General features: G+C 45.2%; 1 protein-coding gene across 1 annotated transcript in view; it reads right to left on the bottom strand.

Annotated features, from left to right (window-relative positions):
• MBOAT1 (membrane bound glycerophospholipid O-acyltransferase 1) overlaps positions 1 to 15,846 on the bottom strand; it is a gene marked incomplete at its 3' end in the record, with an annotated part of 103,309 nt that extends 87,463 nt beyond the window's left edge. Inside the window, exon 1 of the mRNA XM_084228023.1 lies at positions 15,676 to 15,846. Coding sequence (XP_084084149.1) covers positions 15,676 to 15,771 — 96 coding nt within the window. The 5' untranslated portion in view covers positions 15,772 to 15,846. The remainder of the gene's footprint in view (positions 1 to 15,675) is intronic.
• Positions 15,847 to 16,381: the final 535 nt, after the last annotated feature.

Here is a 16,381-nt window from a genome sequence, read left to right as displayed (position 1 = left end):
GTTGTTTCAGCTACAGACATTGGAAGTTCTTAAAATTCATCATTATGAATTTTTATGCTTCCTTAACTTTCTGGCACTGCAAGATACTCCAAGCATATCTGTATATTTCCTGCACAATCCTGGAATCAGCCATTTCTCTCAAGAAGCCCTGGTTCTTTTTTTCCTTAAGAAGGTATTAGAAACCAATATCTAGACATATAGGTTTACTCATTGCTAACAGGAATACCCTTTAGACCTTCTCAGCTGACAGAGCAATCGAATATGTGTGGATACTAACCCTTGAGCATATGTTCATCTATAAATATTTCTATATGTAACCATCCACATCTATATTAAGATAAGCTTGAGTTCATGCTGAAGTGCTTCCTCATTTCACAAATAGTTGAACTGGTGGAAAAAGAACAGAATTCCTCAGAAGCCAGAAATGCAAGAAAGCAGAAATTCAAAGCACCCCCAGGGCCAGCATTGGCTTGGGCCACATGCCTATCTATGTAGCCCCAGTTTATGCACAAGAGACAAAAAGGCTGAGAATGGAGAGGTGGGAGGAAAAGTCAGAGATTTTGCTTAAAGCAAAGACTTGTCTTGAAGCCAGGACCCCTTCTAAAACTTCTAAAAGGCAACACCTCACGAGAGAACAAGGAGAGAGTAGGATGTGTGTTTACGTGGACTTTGTCTCTGGATGGAGCCACAAAATGTAGAAAGACTGTCCTGAAAATAAAGAGTTTGGAGACCCAAATTCACATGGCCAAAAAAAAAAAAAAAAATACAAGTAGGAATGCCCAGATTGGGGGTGCTCCAAAATGCCCTGGCAGAATATATTCCAAATTCTCCCCAAAGGATTATACTTTAAAGTCAAGTCTCAAAATCTTTCCACAGATGAAGCACAACAGAGCATGAACATCCAAACAAAAATCACCAGAAACCCTTGAAAATGAAAGAAATGAGTCACAAAGACACATATTGTATGATTCCATTTATATGAAATGTCCAGAAGAGGCCAATTTGTAGAGAGAAAATGTAGATTAGAGGTAGCCAGTGGCTGGGGCAGGAGAAGGGGACAAGGGGCTGGGAAGACATGGGAACAGCTAGTGACTCGGGGTGTCTTCCGAGGGAGTCTAAAATATCCAAAAGTTAGATTATGACAACAGTTACACAACCTTGGGAATACACTAAAAAAAAAAAAAAAAAAAAAAAAAAACACCAAATTCCACACTGAAAGTGGGTGAATCAGAAGTATAGGCTCCTAGAACTGAAAGAAGATATTAATGGGAAAAAAATGGTGAAATTATCTCGAATTTATCTCATTTTTTATTTACCAATTTATCAAGGTTGATTTTTTTAATTTTGACAAATGTGCTAAGGTAATATAAGATGGTAACATTGGAGAAAACTGATTGAGACACATATAACACCCTTTGTAGTATTATTATAATTTTTCTGTTCATTTAAAATTATTCTAAAGTAAAAATTTGGTTTTTTTTAAATTACCAAAATAAAGATTTCATGATAATGGGATCCCTCTAGTATGAAGCAAAAGGCAGTCTTTAAAAGATGTACATGTTACAAGGGTCTCCCTAGTGGCGCAGGGGTTAAAGACAGGGCTATCAAGCTATTGCCAGCCACTGCAGCACTAGTTTGATCCCCCTGCTAGCCAGGGAACAACCCACAATAGCGCAGCAGACCTCTCCCCTGTCTGGCCCGCTGCTCCCCTCAGCAGTGTATTTCAGTGGATGTGCCTGTTCTGCTCCCCACTCTGTCTGGTGAATCCTCTCACCTCCCCCTACCCCCTGCACCTCTGGTCTACCCCTCAGTTACATAAATAATGAATAATGACTTGTATGCATAAATGAATGCATATGCATAAATAACTTGTATGCATAAATAAATCAATCTTAAAAAATAACAAAATAAAGATGTACAAGTTACTTATTAAAAATGATGAGACCATTGGTACTTTCAGTTGGGCTTTGTGATATACACTTAAGAAGCACCCCTAGGCCATTGACTTCAAGGCCTAATTTGGGAACTGAAAATGGCACACCCATCTATGGTTGCCTAAAAACAACACTGATGGCCACTCCATGACCTGTGACTTTTGCCATCCTTAGTGGACTCTTTCACACTAGTTCATTTCCTTTTATTTGTCAGTCTTCAGTGGTTTTTCTTGTACTCTTTTTTCTGATTCTTTTCTGACTTCTCCAATTCTTTGAGAAAATTTGCAATGGAGAATCAACTCTAGATACATATTCCTCTAATCAGTGGCCGGGGAGAGGGTGGGCCAAGACATAAGAGGTGGTTTTCTAGCTCTCACAGAATCTCATAAGTGGTCAATTTCTAAATTGTTTTACAGCTTTCTCAAATTCTCTCTGCAATTTCAACCAGCTAAAACACACAGTCGTATGTCATTATTCATTATGAGGATGAAATACAGCCCAGCTCTGTATCTTGGTGAAGTGATTATTCATCATTTCATTAACAGCCTCATTTTCCCCTCCTTTTAAACTAAAATAGGCAATCAGATAAAGATATATTTATATACATCAATATGTGTATATATATACACACACACACACACACAGACACTCTAAATTCCGCAGCAGAAAGATTCAATAAGACTGAGGTCAAAAAAAGTAATAAAGCAAAGCAAAATAAAAACTTTTAAAACATAAATGTAAGCTAGTCTTCTACTATACTTTTGATATAAACGCCAATCCCAGACCCCATATTAAGAAAATATAAAATCGCTTTGCCCTTCCCTCCACAATGCAAATAAAATGGTCCTCTGACTGTAATTTCACATAAATGTTAATTTATTTCCCTTTTGTTAAATAATCTACAAGCAAGTTTACGCTATTGTTTGGAGATGAATGGCAATTATCTTTGAGAATGGAGAAAAGAGAAAAACCATATAACTAGCCCTAGCAGACAACAAATAGAAGCATTTCTCCACATGATCTTTGGTCCAGAGCAAAGCAGGCAATTCCTAAGGCATGCCAATCTTATCCAAAGATTCCAGAGTCCCGAAGATCCTATTACTTCAGTCAACATGTACTAAAATGCACACATGTCATGGGAAGAAATAAGAAAGCAGGGCCTCCCTGGTGGCGCAAAGGGTTAAGTCTTAGCACTATCAAGCTATCTGCAGCCACTGCAGCATGAGTTTGATCCCTGGCCAGGGAGATAATCCACATGGCACAGTAGACCTGTCTGGCCTGCTGCTCCCCTCAGCAGTGTATTTCAATGGATCTGCCTGTTCTGCTCCCCAGTCTGTCTCTCGTGAATCTCCTCACCACCACTCCCAATCTCTGGCCTGTACCCCAGCTCTTGTATGCATAAATAAATCTTAAAAAAGAAAAAAGACGAAAGCAAAATAAACAGGTACAATTATTATAGCAAAAGCCACTCAAAAGTTGGGGGAGGAGAGGGAAATAGAGACTTGGTTTGTGGGTTTTGCCCTTAAAAAGTGTTTCTTTACAACCTAGCACCAAGACTTCCTTGCTACTACTGAGGGTCTTGATATCACAAAATTTTAGAGCTGAATGGGTCTTAAAGAGCATGATTTCACCGGCTGAGGATGCCAAGGATTCCAGAGCAACACCACCATCACCAAGCTAGTTAGAAGCAGGGATGTTTTCACCCTGCCTGGGGACTCTGGATTCTTTAATGTCCTCAGGCCTAAGTCTGGAGACTACTTGTCTCCATCCCAGGGGAACCAGGAAACCAACCCCAACCTTCTGCCTCCAGTGCGCTCAGCTTGGCTAAAGGATCAAGCAGTTCTTGGAAGCACAAAAACAGAACTCTCTGTCAAGGCAGAAAGGAAGTCAAATGTCGCAAGGGCTCTGTCTATGCAGATCTGAACCAATCCCTAAGAGACACTGTGCATAAGAAAATTTTAAAAAGGCAAGGCGTGGAAGAACCATATACTGTGTATGGGGGTGGGGAGGAGGCAGTGGTTGACCTTTTATAATATCCCCCCCTTTTCTGCCTTGTGATTGTGATACTAGGATTTTGATACTAGGTACTTAAATGACCTAGTCAGAAAAATAATATTTTATGCTGTATACATACAAAACAGAAAAACACATATAAAATTAAAAACAAATAACTGGTTAAAATAAAAATTTAAAATAAAATGAAAAAAGAGCAAAAGATAACGTGGATGGGATGGGGGAAGGAGACGGGAGGAATTTCCACCCAGTGAGACTCAGTTAAACCACTATGTGAAATTTCACAAATGCCTTTTGGATTTAGCAACTTCCTCTAAGGCGAAACAGCCTCTTGCTGTGCATCTACCTTTGCTGACTGTGCTCCAAATTAGAATTACAGAATGCAGAATGGGGGCAGGGAGAGTTAACCACAGTATGTTTTATTTTAATTGTTGGAAATAAAATTTAGAATGTTTCAAGGCACCCCCATTCTTTTATAAACTAGACTAAAACCTGAGTTCTGTGTGGTTGTTTGGTAAAATCGCCTAAGCACAGACTATTTGTAATAAGGGTTGGGCAATGCTAGTCCTATTGTTAAGGAACAGAATCATTTTCCCTACCCCCTCTTACATGCAGCCACCTGGATTGCAGGTCCCATTATGCCATGAGCCAGACTTCCTGAGCAGGGGAGCTGCTGGGAACTGGGGGTAGAGCTGACCAGCCAAGTGAAGCTACAGAATCTAGATGGCAGGTGAGCTGGAGGACTCTAGCTTGGACTTACACACAGGGACTTGGGGGGACTTGGAAGAACAGACACCTAGACACCTGGAAGACACAGGTGGGTGAGAGGCACGTGGGGAGGTTGACAGTGGCAGCTGTTATCTTGATGTGGTATCTCCTCTGCCCCAGCTCTTAGGAAACTGCTTTAGAACCCCTTTCCTGTGGTTCCCCACCAGAAGTTACCTTAGACTTGTGACAAACTTTCAGGACTCCGCAGCCCCTTTTTAGGACAACCCCATTTGGCTGGGCATTTGCCTGTGAGGGAATGGATAATCTGGGGTCTTTTATCAGGAAATGATGGTTAGAAATACCCTTTCTTCTCTATGCACGCTAATTCTATTAGAGATCTATCACACCACGTGTGTGCTTCTTTTATCTTTATGCAGTGGATGGCAGAATCCCTTGAGAGCATGTACCCCTTAAGAGTTTGGGGTCTCTGGGTGACCCTCAATAATACCTTAGCACAACCAGTCCAGAAATCTGAATGCAACAATTTAAACAGTCTTAATGTTATGGCAGATCTTCAAAAACATACTTCAGATCAGATCCATGGAACTAAGGCATAAAAGAAAATTAAGCACAGATCAGTCTCCAAGTTATAAGCAGAGCTCCACTATTAGAAGGAAGTTGGTGAATGATTCACCAAGTGCATTTTTTCTTTGGAAAACTGAACACATAACAATGGGTTGATGAGTTCATCTGTAGCAAATGATCATGTTTGTACAGCCCAAAGGGATAGTGATATTTTAAGAAAGCACATGTTTAACCATTACAAACTGCTTGAAGTAATTTTTCCCACTGATGATTCTCTCTTCTTGTACCATCCTGGCAAAACTACTAGAAATTGTCAATAAGACTCAGCAAGTTCTCCCTTTATCCTGTTTATTGAAAGGGTTGATTCACAGAATAGAAAGCGAGTCCAAAGTATGTAAGCAAACGCTGCTATAAATTATACACATTGAAATCATTTTGTAAGTTGCTGATGTAAAAGAGGTTTCCATTTGTATCTGCTTAGGTATAATCGCTTTATGAAATTTTTCTTTATAAATGTAACTTGGAGGCCATATTCCAAAACTCTGGGGGGTACTTCAGACCCTTTCACACACATGACATGACTTTAGACAACTGAAGGGAATTTCTCCCTGTTGTTCACACAATTCTAAGACAGCTGGCCCAAAAAAATGTTAGGAGTCTCTGCATTTACAATTTGCATTCTTCACATAATGAAAATGTTAGATTTAAACAATCCATGATTAACATTTAACTATCACCAACTGGGTCATTAATTATTTTTCAAATCAGAAATTAGCCTTATTCCCTATGACACCCAGGTTCCAAATATTAAACAGGCCTAACAAGTTGGAAAAAAAAGAACTGGCTCCCAATTTTATATTCATTGAGTCCATTCCAATGTAAGAATGTAAATAAAGTTTAGTTCAACTCAACGAATATTTATTTAGTTCCTACTTTGTCTTAAGCATACCTAGATGACTAAGATTCATCTTGTCACTGCCCATAAAAAAGGTCTCAGTACATTTTTCTCAAATAGCTTCTTCTGGAATATTCTCTGCCTCACCATGCCCCACCCCAGCACATAACCCTGTTCCCTCTGAAGTAGCAGCTCCCAGGAATCACCTGCCCCTGGCCCTCACCTCAGGACAGGCCCAGGGGCACCGAGGCCCCGAGTCCCTCTCAGGCACACAGCAGTTACAAGGGTGGACATGCAACAGAGTCGTTTAACAAGTTCAACTAGTGCTGATGATTTCTGTCCTGGAAGGCACAGATCCTATTAACCTCCATATCCCCATTCTGGCCCAATGGTTGGCAAACAGTGCTCAGTAAGTAACTGTTGAAAGTTGTCCAAGTCTGCCAGGGCAAAAAAAAAAAAAAAAGACTCAGTAAATAGAAAAGACAAAAAGGTTAAGAGGCACAGGGGTATGGCAGCAGAGTTGGATGAGGCAAGAGGGGGACCATTCAGATCTAAGGAAGCCAGAAGCAGGCTGGTTTCTAAATGGAAGGAAGACAGTGAGGCCAGGCTCTGAGGGAGCAGACAGGAGGAGGTGAAGTGAGAAATGAGGACCAAGTGAGGCCTAAGCTCTAGGGGAAAGGAACGGCACAGTGTGAGCGGAGCTGGAAGGTAGGTACAAAGGATGAAGGACTCCCAGTGTCTGAGGCACAGGAACTAGAAGTGGTGGCTGGAGCACAGTGCCAGGACTAAGGGCAAATCTGCAGTGATGGCCATGGGTTCAAGTCCTCCCTCTACCCCCTCCCAGCTTTGGCTACAAGCAAGTTACCTAAGCTTTGCAGGCCTGTTTAACTTGAAATTTATAGTGTAACTTAAAGAGTTACAGCAATTAAGTCAGAGAATGTGTACAGAGCAGCTGGCTGCGTGCCTGGTGGTGTAAGCATTCAATGCATGGAGCTGTCAGTGTCCTTAGGAGAGAGAGATAAATGGAGGCTGGGCTGGGGAGACCACTTCTTGTTCTACAACAGGAAGGCTAAAACTCGAGGATCTTCCAGGCCTCTGCTCGAAAGACCAGGGAGTATAAGGCCTCCCCTGCACCCTCACTGTGCTCCCATCAAACACTGTCACCAGGTTGTGATGCTCCGCAGGCACTTTTCTGGGGAGTCAGCCCATGTCCAGGGCTCACCAGACCCCTGGTCTGTGTGCACAGGCTCTGGTAGGGCTGGACTAAGGGACAGTACCCAACCCACCAGCTCTGTTCTCTCAATTCTGCGGACTCTGACATCAGACCTCACAGTCTTATCCTCTCACATAGCTTAGCAGCTGATGTGCTCTGGCAATTTCAGCAAGTCCATCCTCCACCTCCCAGAAGTAATGCCTTAGAAGCACAAAGGAAGTTTCCACACTGGTATGCAGGTCCAGGAGTAATCACAATGCTCAGGGCCAGTCGCTGGGCACCGCCTCTTCAGGACTCCTGGACCCCAGGGGCTACCTCCCCATGCCGAAGACTCAGTCCCTCTCCCTAACCCAGGCCCAGCTCACAACTCCACTTCTCAACTTGAGCCTCGTGCAATAAACATAGGAGGGCAGGTTTCCTTTCAAATTAGTGTTTTTGTGTTCTTTGGGTAAATTTCCCAGGATGGACATAACTTTCCAGCAACCTTCTCTGCAAATGTCCAACTGTCTGTTATGCTTTTAATCCTAAAAGGGGCTGCTGAAAGAGAGAAATCATGGACTAGCATAAAAATTCTTGATTTTCAGTGGGTTGATTATACTCAGCAGCTCAACCCTGGTCAGCTCATTCCCCGCTCCCCTGTAAAGACCACACTAAACCTTCCTATGCCCATCCCCAAACCCCTGCTCCTCCAGCCCTGCAGCCATGACCTCCTATACCACCTGACAAAAATGGAGCTTTTTGATCCTTCTGTGATCCTTCAACACCTCCCCTCCAGGGCAGTGGGGGCTCTCAAATGTCACTTGGCATGAGAAGCCCCAGGGGGAGCCTGTCCACCCTAATACTTGCATTCAGTAGGTCTGGGCTGGCCCTCAGCAACACACATCACAGTATATTCTGATGCTGAGCCAGGCACCAAGTTTTAAGGAAAACTATGAGGGGGAAATAGATCCAACCCACTGCCTGTTTTTGTATGTCCTGGTAACTAAAAATGTTTTGCATTTTTATTTTTTTTTTAATAGAGGCATGTATTTATTTATTTATTTATTTATTTATTCATTTGTTTGTTTTGTTTATACAAGCACTGGGTACAGTCAGAAGCGCGGGAGGGTGAGAGAATTCACCAGAGCAAGAGCGGGGAGCAGAGCAGGCAGAAGGACCGAAGTACACTGCTGAGGGGAGCAGCGGGCGGCAGGAGAGGTCTGCGCGCCATGTGGGACCCTCCTCCTGTGGCTGGGGAGCAGCCGGGGATCGAACCGGCGCTGCAGAGGCTTCGCAACCCAGCGCTCAACCACTGCGCCACCGGGGAGGCCCTGTTTTGCATTTTTAAAGGGCTGAAATAAATGAAAAAAAAGAAAAATTTCATGACAAGGTCAATGATATGAAATTCAAATTTCAGTGCCTGTAAGTCAAGTATGATGAGAACACAGCCATGCTTACTTATTTACATACTATCTGTGGCTGTTTTCATGCAACGATGGCCAAGTTGAGCAGTGTAACAGACTACAGGGCCAGGAAAGCTGAAAATATTTACTGTGTGGACTATTATAGAAAATGTTCACTGTAGTAAATAATGCCACAATGCACATGGGGATGCATATATTTTTTTGAATTAGCTTTATATTCTTCATGTAAATGCCCAGCTGGTTCACATGGCATTTCTACTCTTAAATTTTTTGAAGGACAGTTCACTCTTTTTCATTAGTAGAAACAACCTAAGTACCTATCAAAGGATACATGGATAAGAAGTTGTGCTATACATACACACACTCACACAAACAATGGAATACTACGCAGCTATAAAGAAAAGATGAGATCTTGTCATTTGTGACAACACAGATGGAACTTGAGAGGACTGTGTTAAGTGAAATAAGTCAGATGCAGAAAGACAAGCACTATTATGATTTCACTCAAGTGGGAGAAGCAAAGCAAATAAAAAAACAAACTCCTAGAATCAGAGAACAGATTGGTGATCCCCAGAGAGGTTGGGAGGGGTTGTGGGGGTGAAACAGATAAAGCAGATGAAGGCTTAGGTGAGGGAGAGAAACTTGACTATCAGTGGTGATGGTGATGTAGTGTCTACAGATGTCAAAGCAGAATGTTGTACACCTGAACTCCATGGAATGTTATAGCTACGTTACTTGAATAAACATTTTTTCTTAAGTTTGCTAAGCCCCTGGCCTGTAAGATGAATACAAACACTTCACCAGTGTTCCAGCTTCCTTGTGAAAGGACCCTGCTTACTGCCTCCAACCAAGAGCACCTGCCACCCTCACAACTGCACTCCACTAGCCACTTCTGTGGCCTCTTGGTTCCTTGAATAAAGCACATAGAGAAACTGCACCTGAGCTAGTACCACAAAGAACAGCCCTATCACTTCATCCTGCAGCCACAGTATGAGCTTCACTTGTATCCCAACTACCTGCTGTCACCGATGGTTCTCAAATTTTCAGGCCATCAGCACCAGCCTGGAGGTTGCCTTAAATGTCCCATGACTAGGACCACCCATGGGGGATGGGGGAGGGCCAAAAATGTAAATTTCCAATAAGTTTCCAGGCTGCTGCTATTGAGCCAGGTAGCCCTATGAGCAACTCTAGCTGACATGTGTCCCCACCCACCCCAACAATGAGTTCTGGAGGATGGGCCTTATTTTAGTCATGTTTGAATCACCACCCCAGGAATTCCTGAAACAGAGGAGAAACTCAATACTAGTTTTTGGTCTAACCAAATTATTTTCCTTCTGTAAGCAATCATTTTCAATATCAGACAATAAAGGGGAATTTAAGTGGGGATGAAAGAGCTGAACTTGCAAGAACTACTTTCAAAAAAGAAATAGACAGGGGCCTCCCTGGTGGCGCAAGGGGTTAAGTCTCCGCACTAAGAAGCTATCTGCAGCCACTGCAGCAAGAGTTCGATCCCCAGCCAGGGAGTGATCCACATATGGTGCAGCAGACCTCTCTTGTCTTGCCTGCTGCTCCCCTCAGCAGTGTATTTCACTCAATCCACCTGTTCTGTTCCCCATTCTATCTCTGGTGAATCCTCTCGCCCTCCCGCACCTCTGGCCTGTGCCCCAGTTCTGGTATGCATAAATAAATAAATCTTTAAAAAAAAAGAAAAATAAGCTGCCCCCCTTTGTTCAAAAAAAAAAAAAAAAGAAAGAAAATACACAGTAGTCCTCCCACCCTTATCCTTGTGAATTAGGGGGAACAGCAGTAAAGTAGCCTCCCATATGCCTACCACTATGCTAAGCTGAGTTCAACTGCAAAGCTCCAAGGGGGAGAGCAGATTGTTCTGTCAGAAACCCTCAGGCAGAGCCTGGAGGTGGTGTGAATAACCCTTGTTCCCATGAAGACCAATCTATCCATTTCAAAGTGAGAGTCTATATATTGAAGTTTGATAATTTATATCATTAACACTGGCATATATTGTTACTAATGATAAGCACTTATGAGCACCTATTATATCCTTAGAATGTAAGGATAAAACTGCAACCTCAAAGAACTTTGAAATTCAGCATAGAACCCAGCAAGATAACTAACCATAGAACGTGACGCTTATTAAGTGTTAAATGTAAACCCTATCAAAGATAAACAGTAAATTCCACAGGAGCCCAACCTGTCCCTGGTGTCCTTTCTCTTTTCTTTTTTTTATTTATTTATACAAGCACTGGGTACAGTCAGGAGCACGGGAGGGTGAGAGAATTCACCAGAGCCAGAGCGGGGAGCAGAGCAGGCAGACTGACAAAATACACTGCTGAGGGGAGCAGCGGGCGCAGCAGGAGAGGTCTGTGCGCCATATGGGACCCTCGCTGGTGGCTGGGGATCGAACCGGCGCTGCAGAGGCTGCGGGCAGCTTCACAACCCAGCGCTCAACCCCTGCGCCACCAGGGGAGGCCCTCCTTTCTCTTTTCTACCAGGGTACCATTTAGGAACCTCTGTTACCACCTACAAAGGCCTTTGAGAATATGGCACATGTATACTTAAATGGGTCCTTGGTACCATCTACTAAAATATAAACTATTTGAGGACAGAGACCCTGATTTTTTTCACCCCCATGTTTCTACCACCTGGCCAGGCACCCGGCACTACCAGCGTTAAATAAATATTTAATTGGTTTAATAATGACTGTGGAATGTGAGCCGAACTTTTAAGGAAGGGCAAGCCTCAGATAAGAACTTGAAGGTTGGGCTTTCCAAGAATGGACAAGGGAATCAGCCAGGTGACAGAAAGCTCCAGACAAGTCCAGAAGCCTGTGATCAGCAGTCCCAGAGAAATGATCAAAACCCAGTGCTCTATCACCATTAATCTGATCTCCGGGTCTTCAGAGCTGGTCTTCATTCACTCTGCTTTTAAACTGTAACACAAGCTCATGTTAATAGTCCCAAACCTTTGCTGCTTTAATCTCAGAATCATTTCCTGGATTCTAATTTCCTGGTATATTTTTCCTTACCTCTTTTTTCTGCAGATTACATAGGGGAAAGGAAGCTAGAGGGGGTGGAAACTAGACAAAGAAATCTAGTATCTTCCTTTAATAGTGAATTGACACTTTATGCAAACACACACAGAGTTTGGTGGTGCCAGTAGGAAAAAAACATCTCTGACAGCCAGAATTCCTCACCACCAAAATGGAAATTCCTTAAAGCCAGAAAAGGTTTCTTTCTCAGCTTTCCCAGCTGGAACATGACCACACATCACACAAATTAATAACATCAACATTAAAAGCATTCATCCTGTTAGTTCAGTCAGTTTTGCAAACCAAGAAGCCTCCGGTTAAAGACAGATCATGTCACACCCCACAGCCCAAACAAAGCAGAGAAGGCAAGGAGGTGATTTAAACTTATCAAAACACACATCTTCCATTGCTTGATGGGAAAGGAAAGTTCTGATCTCATTTATCCTGGGTAAGTGAGGCACTGTGTCCGAGAAGTTCTACTAACGGCCAGGGCTCCGTATTTGCTAGACAGATGGGGACTCATTATTTAGCAAGTTTTCAAGCAATCCTTCTGCGAGGCACTAGGGAGGCCCCTGAATCATGCTCCACTTCTCTACTCTGGATCTGAGTGGCTGTGCTCTATGTGTCTCTAATTAAACGAGACATTTTTCATTTAACCGTTTTAGGAGAATGTCAACTAGTAAAAGTCCCTGGAAATTAAAACCCCAGTCTTGTCCTCGGTAAAGTCACAATTGCACACAGGCTCCCCCCAGCAGTTAACAGAACAGGTAATTGGAAAAATCTGATGAAAAGGAATGAGTTCCTCACTGGCAAGGTAGAATTTTTTTTTTTTTTAAGATTTATTTATTTATGCAAACAAGAGCTGAGGTACAGGCCAGAGATGCGGTGGGTGAGAGGATTCACCAGAGACAGAGTGAGGAGCAGAGCAGGCAGATCCACTGAAATACACTGCTGAGGGGAGCAGCAGGCGAGGCAGGAGGGGTCTGCTGCGCCATGTGGGTCACCTCCCTGGCCAGGGATCGAACTCGCGCTGCAGTGGCTGCAGATAGCTTCATAGTGCTCTGTCTTAACCTCTTGCACCACCAGGGAGGCCCCACAAGGTAGAATGTTCCATGGATATTGTTCACTAGATAGTCCCTGTTTTGCAGATAATAAACTTCTTGACACAGGCATACCCAGAACTCAAAGATGTTCTCAGAAATGCCATCAACTGAGAAATTATGAACATAGGTATGAACTGGTTAAGACAGTGGGAATGGACTCGACATCACTGAGGAACATAGGAAGACCCATGTGGGAGGGAACTTGAGGCCAATGGATGGTCACTACATAATGGGGCCAAAGCGAACATGTATGAAGAACTGCACACTTCTGGGATTGCACTTCAGATCTGGGTTCACTTTTCTCTGTGCCTTTGGTCTGTGCCCAGGAGAAGCCCCTGAAGACCACAGTACCCAGATGCCTCAGGCCAGTCACCTTTGCAAAAGATGGGGGTGCTGTAAGATGGGAGGCATCCCCCACTGCATCCCCCAGGGCCTGGGTGCAGCTCTCACTGAGTGGTAACAGCAGAGCTTGCTCCCTGCCTCTCGGGCACCCAGTCTTGGCATCTCAGCATCCTCTGTTGGTTCCCTTAAGGCTGCCCACAGCCCTCTTAGCAGTTCATTAGCGGCTTCTCATTGCAGCCACTAAGTTGGATTCTGTTTTCTGCCAGAACCCTGTCTGATAAAAGGATCTTCCACGTAGAGTATTTTTTTATCTAAACATGATTCTGCCACACCAAAATGTAGGTCTTATCACCATCTGCCACTGCCATCCCACGCATGAGGATGGAGTACCCACAACAGCCAGAAAAGCAGCCAGAGGGAGTCTGCAGGCAGCGCGGGAATGACACCCTGTCAGTCTGATCTTTAAAAGCCCTTGAACATGTGAGGGGAAAAAAACACACCAAGCTTCCAAACTCTCAAGCCACAATTTCACCTCAAACCACATTATTTATGGTTTGGGATTTTCCTTGGACCTAAAATAAGCTACCTGGGGCTTTGCACTAGAAATGTTTTTTTTCCACCTACAATCACTCAGACTTGACCCTGTGCAGAGGAAGACGGGGCAGGGGGGTGGGGGGGGATCCCTGAGAGCTGCGTCTTCGCTCATAGCCCACATTTTTTTTCTTTCGTTCCTCCCAGAAATCCCTCCCTTCCAGTTTCAAACACCCCTAAGCCTCTTTTGTTCTTTTTTATAAATTAAAAACAGAGCTCCTTTAACAGGAGATTGGGGGGTGAGGGTGGATGCAGTTAAAAAGCACTTAATAACATCCTACTTCCAGTGTCCACGGAGCTATCTCTTTCCATCCAAAAAGCCTCTGCGGATTCCTCTCTATAGCTGTGCAGATGAGCTCAAAACAAAAAATGCAATCAAAATACATGGTGATGAGGGGGTAGAGGAGTAAATGAAAAACCAACACTCCCGAAGGAAATGTGGCTGCTTATGCTTTATATCAGGTCAAAAGAATCTGCTACTCTGCCTGCCTCTGCCTTGGCCTCTTGTACCGTAACTACAAAAAGCAAAGTAATTTATAAAAGCAAGAGTTAGCATCTTTCCAATTTCCTGATTTTCTGGATTTTGCCACTGATGAGATAGAAGGTCAGATCCTCACTGGGAGCCGGGTAGGAGGGTGGCTCAGTAAACAACACAGAAACTCCAAGTCTCACTTCCTCCTTGCTGAAGGAATCCAACACTAAGAATGTGTTGGAAGGGACGGCAGGTATGTTCTTGTTTGAAAAGGAGGAAAAAAATCACTAGTGAGTGGCAGAGAAAGAAAACTGGCAAAAACTCAGCATGAAAGAGACAGCCATCTGAAGCGCTTGAGGTCCCTCTCCAGCTCACCTTACCCTCTTTCATTTAAATCAACATATACTTACTGACTCACTACAGACTACAAGGCAGCACCTAAAGAGGAAAGAAAATGAGAACATCTCGGGAAGATTTCTTACCAGGAATGACTGTTCCTTGTTGCCATTTTCCATGGAATGGTTCCTGGAAGGTTCTAATAACTTCAACACTCAACAAAAATATTACAGCTTCCCCCACTAACTTGTCCTACTCAGGACCCTGCAAGTCCAAATTGAGGAAATAAGGTCCTGGAGAACCACAAAGTCCATGGGCACCTCCCACCCCTGGCAGCACCACACATGAAACAAAAAATCATGACCCTGCTTTGACAAGCCTGGCTGCTTAAGTTTAACACCAGATCTCTCATTCAAAAACTACAGATGAGGGTCTCCCTGGTGGCGCAGGGGGTTAAGCAGTGCACAATGAAGCAATCTGAAGCTTCTACAGCACAAGTTCCATCTCCAGCTGGCCAGGGAGCTACCCACATGGCGCGGCAGACCTCTCCTGCCCCACCCGCTGCTCCCCTCAGCAGTGGATTTCGTCAGTCTGCCTGCTCTGCTCCCCACTCTGTCTCTGGCCTGTACCCCAGCTCTTAGGCTTATTTTTACATCATCTAAATTAACAATGACACGAACCTGACTCTACTGGTAGAAGAAAACACTTGATTCCTGGATCTCAACACTTGAGAACCTGCTTACAGGAAACCAGTCATCTCAAAACTTCAAACAAAAAGAAAAAAAGTTTATTCGAACCTGTCGTGCTGGGTATGTCAACTTACAAGAGAAAAACATCAACTCAAAAAAAACCAAAAACCCACCTGTCTTGATTTGTAGCTCTAAAATTCTGCTATAGGGGCGGGACCCAGGTAGGTCACACTCCCCGCGCCCCACAACCACCCTCCCCCGCATGGTGCCCAGGCTCCCTGCCTGCCAGGGCTCGGAGGATCCCCGCGCTCACGCTCCTGGGGAGACCCCGCAGCGCGCGGTTACCTGATCCAGCGGGATGCCCAGGAGCTCGCTGAGCGGGTGCAGGCAGGTGGAGCCGGTGGTTCGGTAGGAGGGGCTGGACGGCGGCTCTGCTGCCATCCTGCATCTTCAGGAGGCGCAGCCCCGGCCTGCGCTCCCCTGCTCGGCGTCCTCGCCCCCGAGCGCCCGTGGGTGGCTGCACCCAAGGGGCCTGCGGCCGCCCGGCTCAGAGCACCCGGCAGCGAGGCCCGGGACGCGAACCGGCGCAAACTCCCCGGGCGCAAACTTGGCTTTGGCGCAGCGGCCACTGGCGCGTAGGAGGCCCGCGGCGGAGCGCGCCCCGCTTCCCGCTCCCCGCTCCCCTCCTCTTGGCGCTCATTGGCCCGCCCTCCCGGGACGGCCCGGGGAGGGAGGGAAAGTGGGGACACGGAGCCCAGCCCCCGAGCGCCACCCGGCCCGCCCAGCCCGGCTGGAACCGAGGCCACCGGAGGAGGAAAAAGACGCCAGCGGGCGCAGCAGCCTCGCCCAGCTGCAGGAGGCGCGCGCGTCTGCCTCGGGGCTCCCCGCCGCTCGATCCCCCCTCCACCCCGACCACCCCGGGGGCGCCTGGCCCTGGAGAGCGCCCCCAGCCGCGCCCAGGTCCGGTTCGGGGCGCCCGGGGAAGGGCGGGTCCGCGCGCCCGCTGCGATTGCTGCGCTTTTCCTTCTGCAAAAGGGTAAATCTGCGCGCA

The sequence above is a fragment of the Talpa europaea genome, assembly GCF_964194135.1.
Source record: "Talpa europaea genome assembly, chromosome: 2".
Taxonomy (NCBI): Eukaryota; Metazoa; Chordata; class Mammalia; order Eulipotyphla; family Talpidae; genus Talpa; species Talpa europaea.
The sequence above is the reverse complement of the archived record's forward strand: the minus strand, read 5'-3'. Positions and strand labels throughout refer to the sequence as shown.